Source organism: Marmota flaviventris, chromosome 18 (genome assembly GCF_047511675.1).
Source record: "Marmota flaviventris isolate mMarFla1 chromosome 18, mMarFla1.hap1, whole genome shotgun sequence".
NCBI lineage: Eukaryota > Metazoa > Chordata > Mammalia > Rodentia > Sciuridae > Marmota > Marmota flaviventris.
Genome location: NC_092515.1, coordinates 16,344,180 through 16,364,053, shown reverse-complemented (window position 1 = coordinate 16,364,053; position 19,874 = coordinate 16,344,180). Strand labels below are relative to the sequence as shown.

The 19,874-nt window shown below is 36.3% G+C and overlaps 1 protein-coding gene across 8 annotated transcripts in view; it reads right to left on the bottom strand.

Annotated features, from left to right (window-relative positions):
• Nucleotides 1-19,874, bottom strand: part of Znf568 (zinc finger protein 568) — an 80,078-nt gene that overhangs the window by 50,684 nt on the left and 9,520 nt on the right. Inside the window, exons 1-4 of one of the 8 annotated variants that reach the window (XM_027941237.2) lie at nucleotides 19,468-19,667; nucleotides 18,173-18,235; nucleotides 15,479-15,753; nucleotides 13,341-13,399 (exon numbers count right to left, since the gene is read on the bottom strand). In XM_027941237.2, coding sequence (XP_027797038.2) covers nucleotides 13,341-13,399; nucleotides 15,479-15,512 — 93 coding nt within the window. In that variant the 5' untranslated portion in view covers nucleotides 15,513-15,753; nucleotides 18,173-18,235; nucleotides 19,468-19,667. The other 7 variants (XM_071605001.1, XM_071604997.1, XM_071605002.1 and 4 more) reach the window with 7 other exon arrangements.

Sequence of the window (19,874 nt, the reverse complement as noted above, 5' to 3'; positions counted from 1 at the left end):
TAAAAAAAAATTTTTTTTTTTTTTTAGTTGTAGATGGACACAATATCTTTATTTATTTTTATGTGGTCCTGAGGATTGAACCCAGTGCCTCACACGTGTGAGGCAAGCACTCTACCACTGAGCTACAGCTTCAGCCCCATGTTTAGCCTTTGTTAAAATTTTATTTTGAGATAAGATCTCACTAAGTGATGAGGCTGGCCTTGAACTTATAAATCTCCTGGCTTCAGCCTCTAAGTAGTTAGGATGACAGGTGTGTGCAACCATTTCCAGTTAAAACTTAGACAAACATTTGTCAAGCCTAATCATGAAAAAATAATATAATCATTCAAACTTAGATTTTTTAAAAAGTATGCACTAAAAGACAGACTGGTAAGTTTTTAAGTTATGATAAGAGTTCTATTTCCTAGATAGCAGTGAGAAATATCCATGGACTGTTTCCCTAGTGAAACAAGCATAACTGGTAGAAAAACAATTTTTTTTTAAATTAAAATTTCTGTGTCTGTCCTTAGGCAAATATTTGTTTAAGAGAATCTACTAAAACTGGATAACAACTGTGATAATCCACTGGTAAAGAGACCAATATCCTTAATAAGCACAAATGCAAAAATTTTCAACAATTTTATTGAAAATTGTAATTTGCTAGTATTTACTAGCAAAATAAGTCTAACATTACATGAAAAGGATTATACACCCTGATGAAGTAGAATTATCCCAGGGATGCAGATGGATCAACATTCTGTTAAGCAATTAACATATCACATTAAGAGAATAAAGGAGCTCCATTTGTGTACAATGAATCAAAATGCATTCTGCTATCATGTATAACTAATTAGAACAAATAAAAAAATAAACATTTGTAGTAATCAAAAAAAAAGAGATAAAGGATTAAAAACTGTATGAATGACCTCAATAGATGCAAAAAAAAAAAAAAAAAAAAAAAACATGGTATAATTAGATATTCTTTCATGATAAAACCCCTCAAAAATTAAGTATTGAAGACAGTACCTCAACAAAATAAGGGTTATACATGACAAACAGAGTACATCATACTGAATGGAAAAAACTGAAATTATTTCCTCTTAAGATCAGGAACAAGAAAAGGATATCATCTTTCACCAATCTTATTTAACATAGTATTAGAAATATCAGCCATAGCAATAAAACAAGAGAAAAAAAATGAATGGGCATCCAAGTACAATGGGGATGTCAAATTATCTATTTACAGATAACATAAACACAACAACAGTTATTTTTACTCGCTAATGATGAAACTACCAAGAAAGTAATCAGGAAAGCAATCCTATTCACAATAGTTAAAACTCACACTCACACACACCCTTAGGAATCAATTTTACCAAGGAAATGAACAATCTCTACAATGAAAATTACAAAATACTTATGAAAGAAACTGAAGAGAATAGAAAAAAGTAGAAAGACATGCTACATTCATGGATTGAAGAAATTAATACTGTTTTGTTCTGTTCTAGTGCTAGGGATTGAACCCATGGCCTTATATGTGCAAAGCATTTGCTCTACTGCTGGGCTATGACCCTAGCCCCCGAATTAATATTGTGAAAGTATCCATACTTCCTAAAGAAATCTACAGATTCAATGGAATTACAATCAAAATATTAATACAAAACACCCCTAATAACCAAAGCAATACTAAACAAAAAGAACAAAGCTAGATACACTGTTAACACGTGACTTCTTTACAACAGTAACCAAAATAGCATAGTACTGACATAAAATCAAAACAGAAAAATGAACAGAGAATCCAGAAATAAATTCATATATTTACAGTCGATTAATTTTCAACAAAGTTAGAAAGAACTTACCCATGAAAGGTAAGATTCTCTTCAATAAATGGTGCTGGAAAAACTGGACATCCACATGCTTTAGAAGAAAGAAATGAGACCTTTCTCTCTCACCATATACAAAAATCAACTCAAAATGGTTGAAAGACTTTAATATAAGGTCCAACACTATGAAACTATAAGAAAGCACAATAGAAATACTTCAAAACATTGGTCTCAATAAAGATTTTTGGATGTGATCCTAACAGCACAACCAACAAAAGCAAAAATTAACAAGTAGGATTACTTCAAACTAAAAAGCTTATGTACTGCAAAAGAAACAATCAACAAAGTGCATAGACAAACTACAGAATGAGAGAAAATATTTGTAGACTATCTATATGACAATGGATTAAGTCGCAGGATATACAAGGAACTCGAACCCAATGGCAAAAACCAAATAATCCAATTAACAATTCAATTTCCTTTTCAGGCAAATGACGTTGAAAAGACATTTCTCAAGGACATACAAATAGCCAACAAGTGTATGAAAATAATGTTCAACACCACTAATTATCAGGAAATGCAAATCATGATCACAATTAGGTATCATCTCACCTTAGTATGAATGGCTAAAATTTTTAAAGAAGACAAACAATAATGCCACTAAAGATATGGCCAGAGAAAGGGGAAATCTCACACCCTCACATGCTGTTGATAGAAATGTAAATTACTACAGCCATTATGGAAAACAGTTTGGAGGTTCCTCAAAAAACTAGAAACAGAATTACCCTATGAGCGCCCAATAAGCCTTCTACTGGTAATAAATCCAAAGGAATTGAAGTCACTATGTTGAAGATTACTTACTTTTATTGCAGCACTGTTCACAATAGCCAAGATATGGAATCAACCCAGATGCCCATCAACAGATGAATGCATAAAAAAAAATGTGTTGTGCACGTTGTGACACAATTCTAAGTTAAAGAAGCTAAATTTCTGGTGAGTATGGCCAAAAGGACAAGGGCTCCTTTCCTCTAAGTCACCACTCAGGCTGGAAGCTGTACATAAGGGCTGGCAGGATTAGAAGACTGAAATCTTTACCCCAGATTGCTTTTTGGCCAGAGATGCTGTACAAAATAGGCAAGCCAAAAAGGTCAGAGGTTATTACCCTCACCCAGCATTCAAGGTGGTGGCTCAAAGATTTTGTTCAGGAAGAGAGGCAATCCACAAGAAGAAAAAACTCAAAACCTCTCCTCAAAAGAAATTAATTTATTTGCAACACAGTATGCCAGGAAGTTCTAACTTGAGGATGAACTGGGGGAAAAATGGAGAATTTTGTGGCAATTAAGAGAGGTAGGAGGTTCTTTTTAATTAAGAACAATAAGAAAAAGCACAGGTCAAGTTACCAGTGAGAACGGGAAGGGGGGGGGGGACAGACACTGAACAGCCCTCTAGAGGTCAAAACAAACTGGCCTCAAAAACTACTCCTGCCTGAATTTAATTGGATCAAACTGTGAAACAATTCATGCTCAAGGCATTGTCAAAAACAATAGACCAGTGAGCTCAACAATTAATGGAGTCTAAGAACTGATGTAATACCAAACAAGGCAGGCAGCACAAAAGAGATTAAGAAAAGGACAAAAGATGCTTGAAACAACTGTCATCCTAGAGTGATTTTATGTCTGAAGCTTATGCCCTCTGAACACTGACACAGAAGGCTTCATACCACAGGGAAAATACACTTTACTAAAACCATCAAGACAAATACTAAATAAAAAAATAAAAAAAAAAAAGTTGGGGGAGGAAAGCAGTAGCCAAAGTTGCTATAATATGTAATCTACCTAGTTCAGTTTAACAAAAAACTGATAGGCAAATAAACAAAAAAGAGAAATTCATAGGAAAACAAACAACAAATACCAAAAAAAAAGAAACTACCTATGAAAGGTCCCATATAATTTAACCCACTAAGATTTCATAGCTTCCGTTACAGACACAGAAATCTTAGTGGCGCATGCCTGTAATACCAGTGGCTCAGGAGGATAAGCAGGAGGATTGCAAGTTCAAGGCCAGACTCAGCAACTAAGCAAGGGCCTAAGCAACCTACTGATACCTAAGCAACCCTGTCTCAAAATAAAAAATAAAAAGGGCTGTGGATATAGCACAGTGGTTAAGTACCCCCGGGGGGTTCAATCAGTAGTACAAGTAAAAAAGAAAGAAAGGAAGGAGGGAAAAAAGGTATGTAGGTATGATGACAATGTCTCATCAAATTAAGACTAGCAATGAAGAAACAAATTATAAAGAGCCAGAAAGAAATTATGAAATACAATAACCAAATTAAGTAATTCACTGAATAGACTAGACGGGTAATACAAAATAGCAAAAGAAAAAAAAATGAAGGGCTGGTGATGTATCTCAGTGGCAGAGCACTTAAGTGTCTAGCACAAGCAAGACCCCAAGTTTTATGAGAGGTCCCATATAATTTAACCCACTAAGATTTTAAAGCTTCTGTTACAGACACAGAAATCTTAGTGGTGCATGCCTGTAATACCAGTGGCTCAGGAGGATAAGCAGGAGGATTGCAAGTTCAAGGCCAGACTCAGCAACTAAGCAAGGGCCTAAGCAACTTACTGACACCTAAGCAACCATGTCTCAAAATAAAAAATAAAAATATAATCTACCTAGTTCATTGCAAGCTTAAAGAATGATTGATAAGTATCATAATGAAAAAAAAGAGAGAAAAATAATAAGGAAAAGTAAAGCTTCAGAAAAATGTGAAACATCATTAAGTACACCAATATATAAATGAGGAAAGTACCAGAAAAATTTTCAAAAAATTAGTAGGTAAACATTTTCCAAATTTGATGAAAAAAATTAATCTACACATTTGAGGAGCTCAATGACCTTCAAATAAAATAAATTCAGATATATCGCAGTAAAATGCTGAACACCAGAGACAAAGTGAAAAATCTTGAAAGTAAAAGTATAACTTAGGAGAGTAACTAAGATCAGAGTAGGGAGGAAGAGCAGGAGAAGAAGATTAACATTTAACAGGGATGAGAGGTGGGAGGGAAAGGGAGAGAGAAGGGAAATTGCATGGAAATGGAAGGAGACCCTCAGGGTTATACAGTGGAGGGGGTAGAGAGAGAGGAGGGGAGGGGAGGGGAGAGGTGGGGAGGGGGGAGGGTGGAGGATGGGAAAGGCAGCATAGCACAACAGACACTAGTATGGCAATATGTAAATCAATGGATGTGTAACTGAGGTGATTCTGCAATCTGTGTATGGGGTGAAGGTGGGAGTTCATAACCCACTTGAATCAAAGTGTGGAATATGATATGTCAAGAAATTTGTAATGTTTTGAACAACCTACAATAAAAAATTAAAATTAAAAAAAAAAAAAGTATAACTTAGGGGCTGGGGTTGTGGCTCAGTGGTAAGAGTGTTTGCCTAGCATGTGTAAGGCACTGGGTTCGATTCTCAGCACTGCATATAAATAAATAATATAAAGGTCCATTGAGAACTAAAAAATATTTTTTAAAATGTTGTACTGGAATAAGCAAATAACACTTTTGCTTATTCCAAATCCATGGTAAATTAGGTCAATATAACAAATGACCTAAATATATACTTGCTCTCCTCTCTTTTGTTAGATTAACAGATGTAATATTATGGCACTAACAATTATTAATAATAGGCTAAGTTTATTATATATCACAATAATAGCACAAAATGGGAGAACAGGAAATAGAGAATAGAACTGCAGGAGAGTAACATTTGTGTATTTAATATCATTTAAATGTAAATCTGAATTCTAATAAAATGCATGATATAGCCCTCAAGCAAACACTAAGAAAATACAGTGGAAAAAAAATCATTAAATTTTACACTAGTAAATGTTTGCTTGATGAAAATAAAAGCACTAAAGGAGAAACAGGAAAGACATGAGACAAAGGAAATAAAGAAATGGTAGACATAAACCAAATGATTTATTTCAGTGTCAATATTGATTATGAATGGATTAACTAAAGCTTAAAAAAAAAGAAAGCAGGGCTGGGGTTGTGGCTTAGCGGTAGAGCACTCGCCTAGCACGTGCAAGGCCCTGGGTTCGATCTTCAGCACCACATAAAAGTAAATAAATAAAGGTACTGTGTCCAACTACAACTAAAAAATAAATATTAAAAAAAAGCAGAGATTATCAGACTGAACAGAAAAACAATGCTAAACAACAGACTGAAAAAAATGATACATCATGTGAAAAATAATAAGAAAGCTGGACAGGCTATCCTTACATTAGAAAGTAACAGAATTTATAACAAAAACTGTTATAGAGATTGAAGGTACTTTAAAATGACAAAAGGGTCAGTCTGGCAGAAAATATAACAAGGTAATATAGCCAGTGGTGCACACCTGTAATTCTAGCAACTCGGGAGGCTGAGGCAGGAGGATCACAAGTTCAAAGGCAGTCTTAGCTTTAGAGAGGCCCTGAGCAACTTAGCAAGACCCTGTCTCAAAATAAAAATAAAAAGAGCTGGGATGTGGCTCCTTGGTTAAGGGTTCCTGGGTGCAATCTCTAGCACCTATAAATGAATAAATAATAATAATAAATAATCTGGGCTGGGGATGTGGCCAAGCGGTAGCACGCTTGCCTGGCATGCGTGCGGCCCAGGTTCAATCCTCAGCACCACATACAAACAAAGATGTTGTGTACGCCGATACCTAAAAATATTTTTTTAAAAATTCTCTCTCTCTGTCTCTCTCTCTTTAAATAAATAAATATATATATATATATATATATCTAATAGTCTCAAAACACAAACTGACACATTGGAGAAACCATCAATTGAACAATAGTTGTTAGAGATTTCAAACATCATCTTCCAAAATAGATAGAACAACTTGCAAGCAGATTGTTGGCAAGGAAATGGAAGACTTGAATAACACTATACCCCTCTCTAGACACAACAGACATCTAAAGAACACATCAGCCATAACAGTGAAATACAAATTCTTCTCAAGTAGGATCAACTAAATTTGTCTCTGTAGATGAAATTCCTCAACTGATTCTTTTTTTTAAATATATTTTTTAGTTGTAGATGGACACAATACCTTTATTTAATTAATTTATTTTTATGTGGTGCTGAGTATCGAACCTAGTGCTTCACACATGCAAGGTGAGCACTCTACCACTGAGCCACAACACCAGCCCCTTAAATTGATTCTTAAGTTGAGTAATTTGTCCCTGCCTTGTAAGGTCAAATTCCAGGAGACAAAAGTGTGAGTTTTTTTTTTTTTTTTTTAGTTGTAGTTGGACCCAATACCTTTATTTCATTCATTTATTTTTATGCGGCGCTGAAGATCGAACCCAGGGCCCCAGCATGCTAGGCGAGCACTCTACCACTGAGCCACAATCCAAGCCCAAAAAGTGTGGGTTTTTGATATTGCAGACAGTGATAGCCCATTAACAAGCTATTGTTTATTTTGAAATCACTGGTGATCACTTTGCCCAAACTTTGCTGCTTCTGTTGCAATAATGTGTATTTCACTCTGGTTTTGCCATTCTGTCCAACTTATGAGCTGCATTTAACAGTATTCAGTCTTTCCTAGGTTTCCAACATGCTCAAGTTAACCATAATAATCCCAACTTCTATTTCTTGTCACCTCTTGGTGTACAACAAACCAACACCAAGTCCAACTGGAACAAACATAAAGCTAGGTGTAAGTCCATGAGATAAATTCATGCTAGACTCAAATTTGGTTGCTTTATGTGGCACAAATAATCTGGAAAGCTTTCAATTCTCTTCTCCTGTATGTATCAGAACATTACCTAGTAAAATATTATGACTTTTGGTTTTGGTATGTTTTAGTACAAATATCCAGGAATAAATTCCTCATTTGAATTTATCTTAGAGAGAAATTTTCAATTAATTCCTCAAGTGCATATAAAACTCTAAGACAGACAATACTTTGGGCTACAAATGAAGACACAACACATCAAAAAGGACTGAAACTGTACAAAGTATGTTCTTTGGTCACAAAGGATAAAAATTGATGAGTAACAGAAAGAAATTGGTGAAATTCATAAATACGTGAGATTAAACAATACCTCCCCCCCACTGCCCAGTGGTTTTTTATTGTTTTCCAGGCTGGTCTTGAACTTCTGGGCTCAAGTGATCTTCCCACCTCAGGCTCCTGAGTAAATGGAATACAGGCATGCACCACCATGACCAGTATTGTTTCAACAATAACCAATGAGTAAACACACACACACACACACACACACACACGGAAATTACAAAATATTTGAGACAAATGAAAACAAAGACAACATAAAAATATTTTATTTTTTCCCTTCTAATGTGGATGCCTTTTATCTTATCTGTTTGCATAGTTGTGCTGTCTAAAACCTGCACTACAATGCTGAATAGAAGTGGAAGAGTGGACATGTCTATTTTGTTCCTGACCTTAAGGAGAAAGTATCTGTTGTTACATTTATTATGATGCATCATTTTGTATTAAAAAAACTATTAGAATATACAAGTTCAGCAAGGTTGCAAAATGCAAAATAAATATAAAAAAGTCTGGATACTTTGCATTTCTAGATACTTGCAGAAAATATCCAAAAAGAAAATTAAGAAAGTGATACCATTTACAATAGCATCAACAGAATACTTAGGAAAAACTTAAGAAAATAAGTAAAATTATTACTGAAATTTAAAAAACATCTAAGTAAATAAAGACATCTCATGTTCATGCATGATAAAGACTATGGTCAAGGGGCTGGGGCTGGGGCTGAGCGGTAGAGCGCTCGCCTAGCGTGTGCGAGGCCCTGGGTTCGATACTCAGCACCACATAAAAATAAATAAATAAAACAAAGGTATTGTGTCCAACTACAACTAAAACATTTAACAAATTTTTTTAAAAAAGGACTATGGTCAAAATGACAACACTTCCATGGTCAAGACGATAATACATCCAAATTGATCTACACGTTCAATGTAATCCACAACATACCAACTTTTTTTGCAGAAATGAACAGGCAGATTCTAAAGTTCATATAAAACTGCAAGGGACCCTGAATAGCCAACATAATTTTTTTTCTTTTTTTCCAGTACTGGGAATCGAACCAGAATCTCATGCATGCCATGCAAGTCTTGCTCTATCAGTCCCTTTTTAAAATACTGTATTTTGACACAGGGTCTTGCTAAATTGCCCAGATTGGCCTCAACCTTGTGATCCTCCTGGCTCAGACTCCCAACAAGATGAGATTACAGCATCTGCCAATATGTTAGGCCAGCTAACACAATTTTGCACAAAGACCCATATTGCCCGATTTCGAAACTTACTACAAAGCTACAGTAATCAAGACATTATGGTACTGCCATAAGAATAGACATAATAGATCAATGGAACAGAACTGAGATACCAGAAATAAGCCTCACATTTATAGTCAACAAATTTTTGACCAGAGTGACGACAATTCACTAAAAAAAGAAAGTTTTTTGCACAAATTTTGCTGAGAAAATGGATTGTTTACATGCAAAACAAAAAATATAAATCACTACAATTTACACATATAAAAGTTAAATGAAAGACCTACATATAAAAGCTAAAAATATTTCTTCAGGGATCTGGGCACAATGGCGCACGCCCATGATCCCAGTGGCTCGGGAGGCTCAGACAGGATAAATGCAAGTTCAAAGCCAGCCTCAGCAATAGTGAGGTGCTAAGTAACTCAGTGAGACCCTGTCTCTAAATAAAACAAAAATATAGGGCTGGGGATGTGGCTCAGTGGCCAAGTGCCCCTGAGTTCAGTCCCCAGTATTCCGCCCCCACTCAAAATGGTAGATCTTTTTTTTTTTTTTTTAAATGAGGTAATCCTTTTTTTTTTTTTTAAAGTTAGGTTCATTTTGATACTTTACTTTTTAGTTATATTGGAAACACTTTTGCTTTATTTTTACCATATAAAGTATTTTTAAAAAGATGAAAAGACAACCCACAGGATAGCAGAAAACAGTTCAAAATTATTTATCTCATGAAAATTGTAGCTAATATTAAAGACTTCTTACAAAGTCAATAATAATTAAAAATAACAACAACAACACTAATTTAAAAGTGGGCCAAAGTTCTAAATAGACAGTTCTTCAAAAATATATACAAGTGAGCTAGGGCTGGGGCTCAGTGGCAGAGCGCTTGCCTAGCATGTGTGAGGCACTGGGTTTGATCCTTAGAACCACATACAAAAATAAGCAAATAAAATAAAGGCATGCTGTCCATCTACAACTACAAAAAAAAACGTGTGTATGCACACACACACACACAGAGCAAATAAGCACTAAAAAATGCTTGATATCACTAGGCACTAAGTATATGCAAATCAAAATCACAATAAGCTGTTACTTCTTACCCATTAGGACAGTCATAGTTAAAAGGATATAAAATAATAAATGATGACAAGAATAAAACCCTCACACACTGCTGGTATGAATGTAAAATGGTACAAGTGCTTTGGAAAATAGCAGAATGATTTCCTTAAACGATTAAACATACAGCTACCACTGATCCAACAATTCCATTCCTATGTTACAAACCTGAGAAAATTGAACATATTGTATCCACATAAAAATTTTACATAGATGTTCCCGGCGGTTGTATTTATAATAGCCAAATGACTCTAATGTCCGTTAACAAATTAACAAACTGTGGTATATCTATACAATGGAATATTATTCAGAAATTAAAAAATGAAGTGCCAATAAAGTGACAGAATGATGAACTCAGAAAACTTTACGCTAAGTTTAAGATATCACAAGTCCATGTATTATGAGACTCCATTTATATAAAGTGTCCAGAATAGGCAAATCCATAAAGTATATTTGTAACCTGCCTTGAGGGAAATGAAAAAGTGATGGCTAAGAGATACAGGCTTTCTTTTTAGGGTGATGATGATGTTCATTTACCCTCCCCATGTTTTAGGGGGATAAGTTCCATTGTTTTCCTTATTTACAAATGATGCAAAGAGTGCCCATGATTGTATGTTTTCTAAGTCACTAAGCCAAGATTTGAACTCAAGTGTGTCTCTAAGATCAGAGAACTACTGGACCAAGAGGATGAGCTGTATGATCATATGGTCATAAGAAATGTGTGTTTCATGATGACAAAGTATTATCTGAAGAAAAAGGGCAGTGAAGTAGGAAATATACAAGTATGTGAGCATCTTCCAGGGTAGAAGGAAAAAAAAATCAAGAGCAGAGGAAATCAGGTAATGTTTAGAGACAATGAAGAACAATGCATCTTCTATGACCATAAAATAGATGTAACCCTGCGCCTAACAGAGGAAATGTAGGCTCAAATCTTCATCACATTGGATTAAGCCCTGACTTCCTTAACAAGACTCCAAAAGTGGAAGAAATAAAAGTCAAGAATTAAGGCTGGGTCTGTGGCTCAGTGGTAGAATGCTCACCTAGCATGCATGAGGCACTAGGTTCGATCCTCAGCACCACATAAAAATAAAGATATTGTGACCATATATACGCATGCACGCGCGCGCGCGCACACACACACACACACACACACACACTTATGTATCTAGCTCCTGGAGAACTCAAAAAACTTAACACCAAAAAAACAAACAACCCAATACATAAATGGGCTAAGGAGCTGAACAGACACTTCTCAAAAGAAGTCATATACTCAATATAACAAATATATGAAAAAATGTTCAACATCTCTAGTAATTAGAGAAATGCAAATCAAAACTACTCTACCTCACACCAATTAGAATGATAGTTATCGAGAATACAGACAACTGGGCTGGGGCTGTAGCTCAATGGCAGAGCACTTCTCTAGCATGCATGAGGCACTGGGTTTGATCCTCAGCACTACATAAAAACAAACAAATAAAAGCATATAATCTAGAATTATAAAAAAAATTTAAAAAAAGAATATAGACAACAATAAATGTTGACGAGGATGTGTGGAGGGGAAGCACACTCATACACTGCTGGTGGGATTGAAAATTTGTACAACCAATCTGGAAAGCAGTATGGAGATTCCTTAGAAATTCCTTAGGAATTCCAAGACTCCTTAGAATGGAACCACCATTTGACCCAGGTATTCCACTCCTTGGTCTATACCCAAAGGACTTCAAATCAGCATACTATAGTGACACAGCCACATCAATGTTTATAGCAGCTCAATTCACAATAGCTAAACTGTGGAAGCAACCTAGATTCCCTCCAATAGATGAATGGATAAAGAAACTGTGGTATATATCTTAAAAGAGAATAAAATTTGGCATTTGTAGGTAAGTGGATGGAGTTAGAGAATATCATGCTAAGTGAAGTAAGCCAATCCCCCAAAACCAAAGGCTGAATATGTTCTATCAAATAAGTGGATGCTGATCCTTAGGGTAGGGGGGACAACTTTGACTGGGCAAAGGGGAGGGGGGGAGGGAGGGGTGGAGGGGTGGAGGGGTGGAGAGGTGAGGGGGAATAGGGGCAGGAAAGATGATGGAATGAGATGGACATCATTACCCTAGGTACATGTATGACTGCACATATGGTGCGACACTAATTGTGTACAATCATTTTCAGAGAAATGATAAGTTGTGCTGCAATTGTGTACAATGAATCAAAATGCATTCTGCAGTCATATATACCTAATTAAAATAAATTAATAAAAAATGTAGAAAACTACAAATATGAGTGAGAAATACAAGATGCTGCCATAGAACATTAATATAATTTAATTCAACTTGTACCAAAAATTCAAACTGAAGAAAACATGTAAGTAGGATCATTTTAAAAACACAAGTTCCATTTATTCTTCTAGCTGATTTCTTATTGTTGTTTGCTTTTGTAGTGCTGGGGACCAAACTCTGGGTCTTACACATGCTAAGTAATTTTAGTTTTTGATCTTTGATCAATGTTTTAAACACTGAGCTTAAATAATGCAATTATTATGGGGCTGGGGATGTGGCTCAAGCGGTAGCGCGCTCGCCTAGGCATGCGTGCGGCCCAGGTTCGATCCTCAGCACCACATAATAAACAAAAATGTTGTGTCCGCCAAAAAATAAATAATAAATAGTTCTCTCTCTCTCTCTCTTTAAAAATAATAATAATAATAATGCAATTATGGAAGAGACTTTGTGTCCCAGTTTGCTTTGCCTCTTCAAATCATATTCAAATTTGAACCCAACTTGAATTATTCTGTAGGTACTTATTTCTTCAAAGACATGACCCCTGGGCTGAGGTTATAGGTCAGTGGTAGAGCATTTACCTTGCATGTGTGAAGCCCTGGGTTCGATCCTCAGCACCACATAAAAATAAATAAGTAAATAAAACAAAGATATTGTGTCCATCTACAACGAAAAAAAAAAAAAATATATATATATATATATATATCATATATTTCCCCACTGGATCTGATTTACTATCTGTATTTTTCCTCACTTATTTTCACTGACTTAATTTTTTCCACCTTACTGTTACAGTAACTTATTTCAACTGCACTCCAAAATAATGCAGGAAACAAACACTTAAAACTTACAAGAGACCTGCTTGTATTCTTTTCTTCTGCAGAAAGGGCAGAATCCTGAGAACACCAAGCTGAGGAAAAAAACAAAATAGATTTTCAGACAAAGGAATATGAAAATTTTTAGTACCAGGTGACCATAGATCTCCTACAGATGAATGATCCTCAGAGCCATGAGAAATGTAACACCATAAAGCTATAGACACAGAATTGTATGTGGATAACTAATTCCATCATATAGGGTCTGATAAAGATTTCTTAAAAAAAAAAAACAACAACTTTATTTATTTTTATATGGTGCTCAGGATTGAACCCAGGGCCTTGCACATGCTAGGCAAGCGCTCTACCCTGAGCCACAACCCCAGCCCTGATGAAGATTTCTTAATGGCTAAGGATAGGGTGTCCAATGAATTTACTAACAATATAGTATTTCTCAAAAATTCTGACATTTTTAATGCCAATAGGAAATTAACCTTAAGTATATAATATATGCCACAAAGATTTAATGATTAGGATGGTCTTTAAGTTTACTCTTAAAGAATTTAGAAAAAAGACATTAATGAGATATTAGTTATAGGTACTGAGGAACATTCATATGATGGAGGAAATGTAGTCATGATTCTAATTTCATTTTATAATAACTTGATGTTTCTTCACCCTAAAACATTCAAGGCCTCTGATTAAAAATGGAAGACTGAATACATGTACTTATTTCTGCTGTCTCCCAAACCCAATCAAAATGTTAGTTAAAGCAACAAAGGAATCTAAAATTTACAAAGACAAATAAAATAGAAGACTTCAACGGGTACGAGATCTTAATAAAACTTTGGAAGCTAGAGAGCAGACATTTGAGTGTTAATCTAAACAAGAGAGAGCTAATGTTTAAGTGAGGGTTGAGGGGGAGGATAGGAGAGCCATCACATTATCCTAAAAAGGGTCAGAAATGGGGGTATTAGGTAGTTCTGCAGACAAGAAGTTTGAAAATAGGGATGAAAAACAGGGAACTGAATGTAAAACATTATAAAAAAGGTGTTAAACTTCATATTGTCTTCTTTAACCCTATATTACATGGTAACAATTCCTTTTACACTAACAAAAAGAAAGAAAAAAAAAAACCTAAGAATTTTTTTCTCTTATATAAATGAATTGGACAGGCTCTGGATTATCAGCATACCAGATTCAGATAAAGACAGGGCTGAAACAATATAGAAAAAGAGAAATGAAAGTTCTCAGGCAATGCCCCTCCACACATTTTTTCCTTTGACTCCTCAAAAGCAGGAGTTCTGGCTTATATTCCTCAAGTAAATCTAGGAGTTCTTGCTGGAGTAACTGACTAGCCCAACAGAAAATGCCTACAGATTCTGATACATGGTCAATCTCCAGTACCATACGAGAAAGAAAGGCAAGAAGAATGTGTTGGAATGGGGCTAACATGGAAAGGATTAGGTAGTGAAAGAGAACTAAATTATTATGTACATTGTCAAAAATCAATTGAAAACATAAAATATGAGAAACCAGACATTAGCTATATAAGGATGTTATTTAAAAAAAAAAAAAAAAGATGGGGGCTGGGGTTGTGGCTCAGTGGTAGAGCACTCACCTACCAGGTGCAAGGCCCTTGGGTTTGATCCTCAGCTTCATAAATAAATAAATAAATAAAGGTATTGTTTCAACTAAAAAAAAAGATGATGAATATCCAAAAATATGTTCGAAGCAATTGGCTTTGGGGAGTGGCAACAGGAATAAGGAGAAACGGAATAGAAAACATTTATAGTATTTAAAAAATTACTATTTTAAGGGGCTGGGGTTGTGGCTCAGTGGTAGAGCTCTTTCCTGGCATGTGTGAGGCACCAAGATCGATTCTCAGCACCACTTTTAAATAAATAAAATAAAGGTCCATCGAGAACTAAAATAAATATATATATATATATATATATATATATTTTAAAATACTATTTTAAAATAGTATTTAAAAAACAGCATTTAAAAATATATTTAAATGTATCCTCTAAGAAAAACAGAAATAACATTTTATAATTTTATCTAAATTTAAAAAAAAACAAACATATATTTTCCCTGCAGAATCAATAACACCCGTGTGAACTTTGTTGTAAACAGTACTGAATATACTCTTTTAACTCTACTCATCTTACCTCTCCTTTCCATCATCTGGGTCAAACGTGCCATTGTCCCACATCTATTATTGATGACCTCTGAAGGTTGAGATATTCAGACCTTGCCCACTCTGGAAAAAATGGTCAAGTAGTCTGCAGGTGCAGCAACTCAAGGGTTATCTTTTTTCAAGATCTCTCCAGCTTTCTGGGAAACTTTCATGTCAAGAGATCTCTTTCCACGATTTCTGTTCCTCAGGCTTCTTTTTATTCACACCACAGATCTGTCTTATCCTTGTGGAATCAGAACCTGTGGGCTTAAGACATAAATCTAATTACCTACTGTCTTCTCACTGTATTCCTGTGGTAACCAGGCTCCAGAATGTTTCCCAATGATCACTGTCTTCTGGAACTCAAACCAGACCCCTCCCACACCGAAGAGGATTGAGATGACAGTGTGTGACTTCCAAGACTTGATCATAAAATATTTTGGGACTTCCATCTTACACATTTTAAGATCACGCATTTTAAGCAAAGACAGGTGTCCTACTATGAAGTCAGGCAAGGCATCCTGCCAACAGCTAACACTAATTTGACAACCATTTTGGAAGCAGATCCTCCAACCCAAGTCTAGTTTTCTGAGGCCTGCAGCCCTGCTGTCATTGTGATTTCAACTTTGTATGAGATACCAAAGCCAAAATAACCAGCAAGTCACATTTCACAGAAATAATGAGCTAACATTATGGTTGTTTATGCCTCAAAGTGTTTAAGTAAATTTATTGCATAGTAATAGATTAACATAGCCCTAACCACTTATCTTCCTTGCTTCACACTCCCTACAGTCACTGAATAGAGGTAATGGATGCAGAATGCAGCAGATGTCGAGAGGAAAACTCAAAAAAGACTCACCAACTGAAGCTGAACCAAATATTCAACAGAGACACCAAGAGTCTAGAGACAAAGTGATGTTCACATATTTGCTCCTCAAATACTCTCTAAAAAGTATAAAGGCATAGACTTGATAAAGTGACAGATATAAAAATGAGTGAAAAAATATTCAGATTTGCAGTAGCCCCATATTTGGACCAAGAGAGAGCTGGTCCAGTAATTCTATTCTCTGAGTTACCTTGGCAACTGAGGTCAAGAAGTTGTAATTTAGAATTCTCCTTTGAAATGAGAATTATACCTGTGTCACAAAGATACTGAACAATTACAATAAGTTTTGAGAAGGGCTATGCTTGACATAGACTTCTTTATTTATTTATTTTAGTTGTTGGTGGATCTTTATTTATTTATATGTGGTGCTGAGAATCTAATCTAGTGCCTCACACATGCTAGGCAAGTCCTCTACCACCGAGCTACAACGCCAGCCCAATTGACATAGACTTCTTATACCCCTCACATGGTTACTATTTTTCATGACAATTATTATCTTCTAAAAATACTATGTAATTTATTTATCACATACACAATCCATTTATCTTCTCCCCAATAAAAACTCTATGAAAAAAATTTTTTTTCCTGGTTTTACCATTGACAGGTGGTGTTCAGAAAGTGTGTTGATTAAGCCATAGTGAAAAACAGTGTGGCAATCAAAACATTAAAAGCAGAATTATTATATGACCAAACAATTCTTCTCAAGCATACACACACAGGATAATTGAAAGCAGGGACTCAGATAAGTTCCTACACTCATATTTAGAGTACCATTATTTGCAACACTCAATATAAGCAGCCCAAGTGTTCATTAATGGATGAATAAACATTATATACAAAAAGAAAAAAAAAATTATTCAGCTTTAAAAAGGAAGGAAATTTTGATACACACTAACAAAGACAAATGTTAAGAACACTGTTAAGGGGTTGGGGTTGTGATTCAGTGGTACAGTGCCTGCCTGGCATGTGTAAGGCCCTAGGTTCAATCCTTAGCATCACATATAAATACATAATAGAAAGCTCCACTGATACTGCTGGGGTTGTAGCTCAATCGAAGAGCATTTGCCTAGCATGTGTGAGGCATTGGGTTCCATTCTCAGTACCACATACAAATTAATAAAAGCCCATCAACTAAAAAACATTAAAAAAAAATCCATCGACAACTAAAAAATATTTAAAAAAAAAAGAAAAGAAGAAGAACACTGTTAACCATATATTAAGTTAAGCCAGGACAAATGTGTTATGATTCTTCTAAAACGAGGTTATCTATATTTGTAAAATTCATAGAGACAAAAAGTAAAATGGTGGTTGCCAGGACTGGGGTAAGGCAAAACAAGAAGTCATTGCTAATGAGTACCAAGTTTCTGTTTTGCAAGATGAAAAGAGTTCTGGGAATGAACAGTGATGATGAAAGCATAACAGTGTAAATGTACTCAATGCCAATGAACTGTAAAATATAGTTCAGACAGTAAATTCTGTGTTTTACTACAATTTAAAAATAAATATATATATGTACATACATGTATCAAATAAAATATGTAGTTGGTGACTTAAAACTAGGAGAAAGTAATATATTAGATATGAATAAGATTAAAGGATGCGTAGTTTGGAGTTCAAGTGTTTGAAAGTCTTACTTGAGTTTGGGTTTTATTAGGCATGTATATTAAAAATTCAAGGATAAGAGCAGAAATTAAACCAGTGGAGCAAGAAAGGGATAAACCTGCACAATAAAAAATATAAAAAATAGAAAATAGAAAAATTTTATCACTAATTCTAATAAATGTAACCACTTATACTCACCCATTAAAATGACAAACAGGATAAAAGGATAAAAAGCTCAGCAATGTACTCCTCACAAGAAACCTGAAACATAAAGACAAAGGAGAGGGATTGAAAATCGAAATTCCTGACAAACACAATAACAAAATCTGAAAAGGATTATCATCAGTCAAGATAACCTGGGCTAAAAGGCATTTGCCAGAATAAAGAAGTATGTTTCTTACTGTGGCAGACTGGAATCCTGGTCCTAATTCTTCAACCCTAACAGGGTTATTATACATTCACATTACTTGCCCGGTAACTATCCCATGTTAAGCTTAGCACCTGACTTACTTTGGCTAATGAAATACCAGTATATTTGGGAGCAGAGATTTTAAGGGTATCTGCATGATCCGTTCTATGCTCTGGAAATCCATCCCGGATTGAAAATGTCCTAGTAACCACTGTTCTTTTAAGCCTGAGCCCCAGAAAGAATAAATGCAGGACAGATATGAATTCTTCCTATGGCTCTGCCTCTCAACCAAAACGCAGCCTCGATCTGCTGAATATAGTAAACCAAATAACCTGAATAAGAAAATAAACGCTACCTACTGTATGCTGCTGAGGTTAAGGGTGGTTTCTTAAGCAATATTAAACCAAGACAGGAATGGGCGTATAACTAAGTAGCAGCGCGCTCGCCTAGCATGCGTGAGAGACCCTTGGTTTCTTCACCAGTACCACAAAACAAAACAAAATAAAAAATAAATGAATGCACATAATAAAAGATGCAAGCCATACGATGATGGTAACAAACCTGGGAAAGATCATCACGGAAAACTTGAAAGCTACATAACGGTCAAGAATTGTGGGGGAGGGGCGGTAAAGGAAACAAAAGGCGGGGGGTCAACGTAAAGAAAGGCCCGCTAGAAAATACAGAATTGTATTTCAAATGTACTTGTCAACCATGTCAAAACACAACAGAGAAAACTAACCCAAGACAGACCAGAACCACTACACATCGAAGTCGCACTTCGCCAGGCTTTCACACCACACCACACCACACCCTTAACCGCAACCACACAAAACCACAAACATACACCATGATCACGCCACCAAACAGAACCACACACCTTCGATAATCATAAACATTCGCTAATTCTCACCACGTTTTTTTCGTCCCAACGACTCTAACCACTCCAACGACCCATGAGTAGTTCCAGCGCACCGCCGCTACCTCCCACCTCCGCTAGCCCGGCCACTCCCGGCCCCCTCAGGGCCTCCGCCCCGTCAGCCGCCCGCCGCCGGTCCAAACCGGACGGCCAGAGCCCCGCCCTCACCTCCCAAGGCGGGCACTCGCAGCACCACAAACCCGGGACAGCCGGAGGCGCAGCCAGCGCACGGTTTCTGAGAGACCCAGTGAAGCCCACGCGCAAGCAGATCAAGGACAGGCTCAGGTGAGCCGAAGGAGCTCTCCGCGACCGCTACGTTCCAAGCAGAACTCCTCCCAGAAGGCCACGCGGTCCAACTCAACTTCCGTCCAGGACGCTGCCCGCGTTCCCAGTGCCCAGGAGGGGTTAGCCAGGTCCGCTGGGAAGGGGTAGTGCAGCGCGCCACGCTGTGGCGAAGTACCAGCGGTGAAACTGCTCTGGATTGGGGGAGTTGCCGGCGCAGTCATTTCGGGTGGGCCCACGCTGGGCCCTGAGAGGAATCGACGTGGACACCTGCTCTGGACTACATTTCCCAG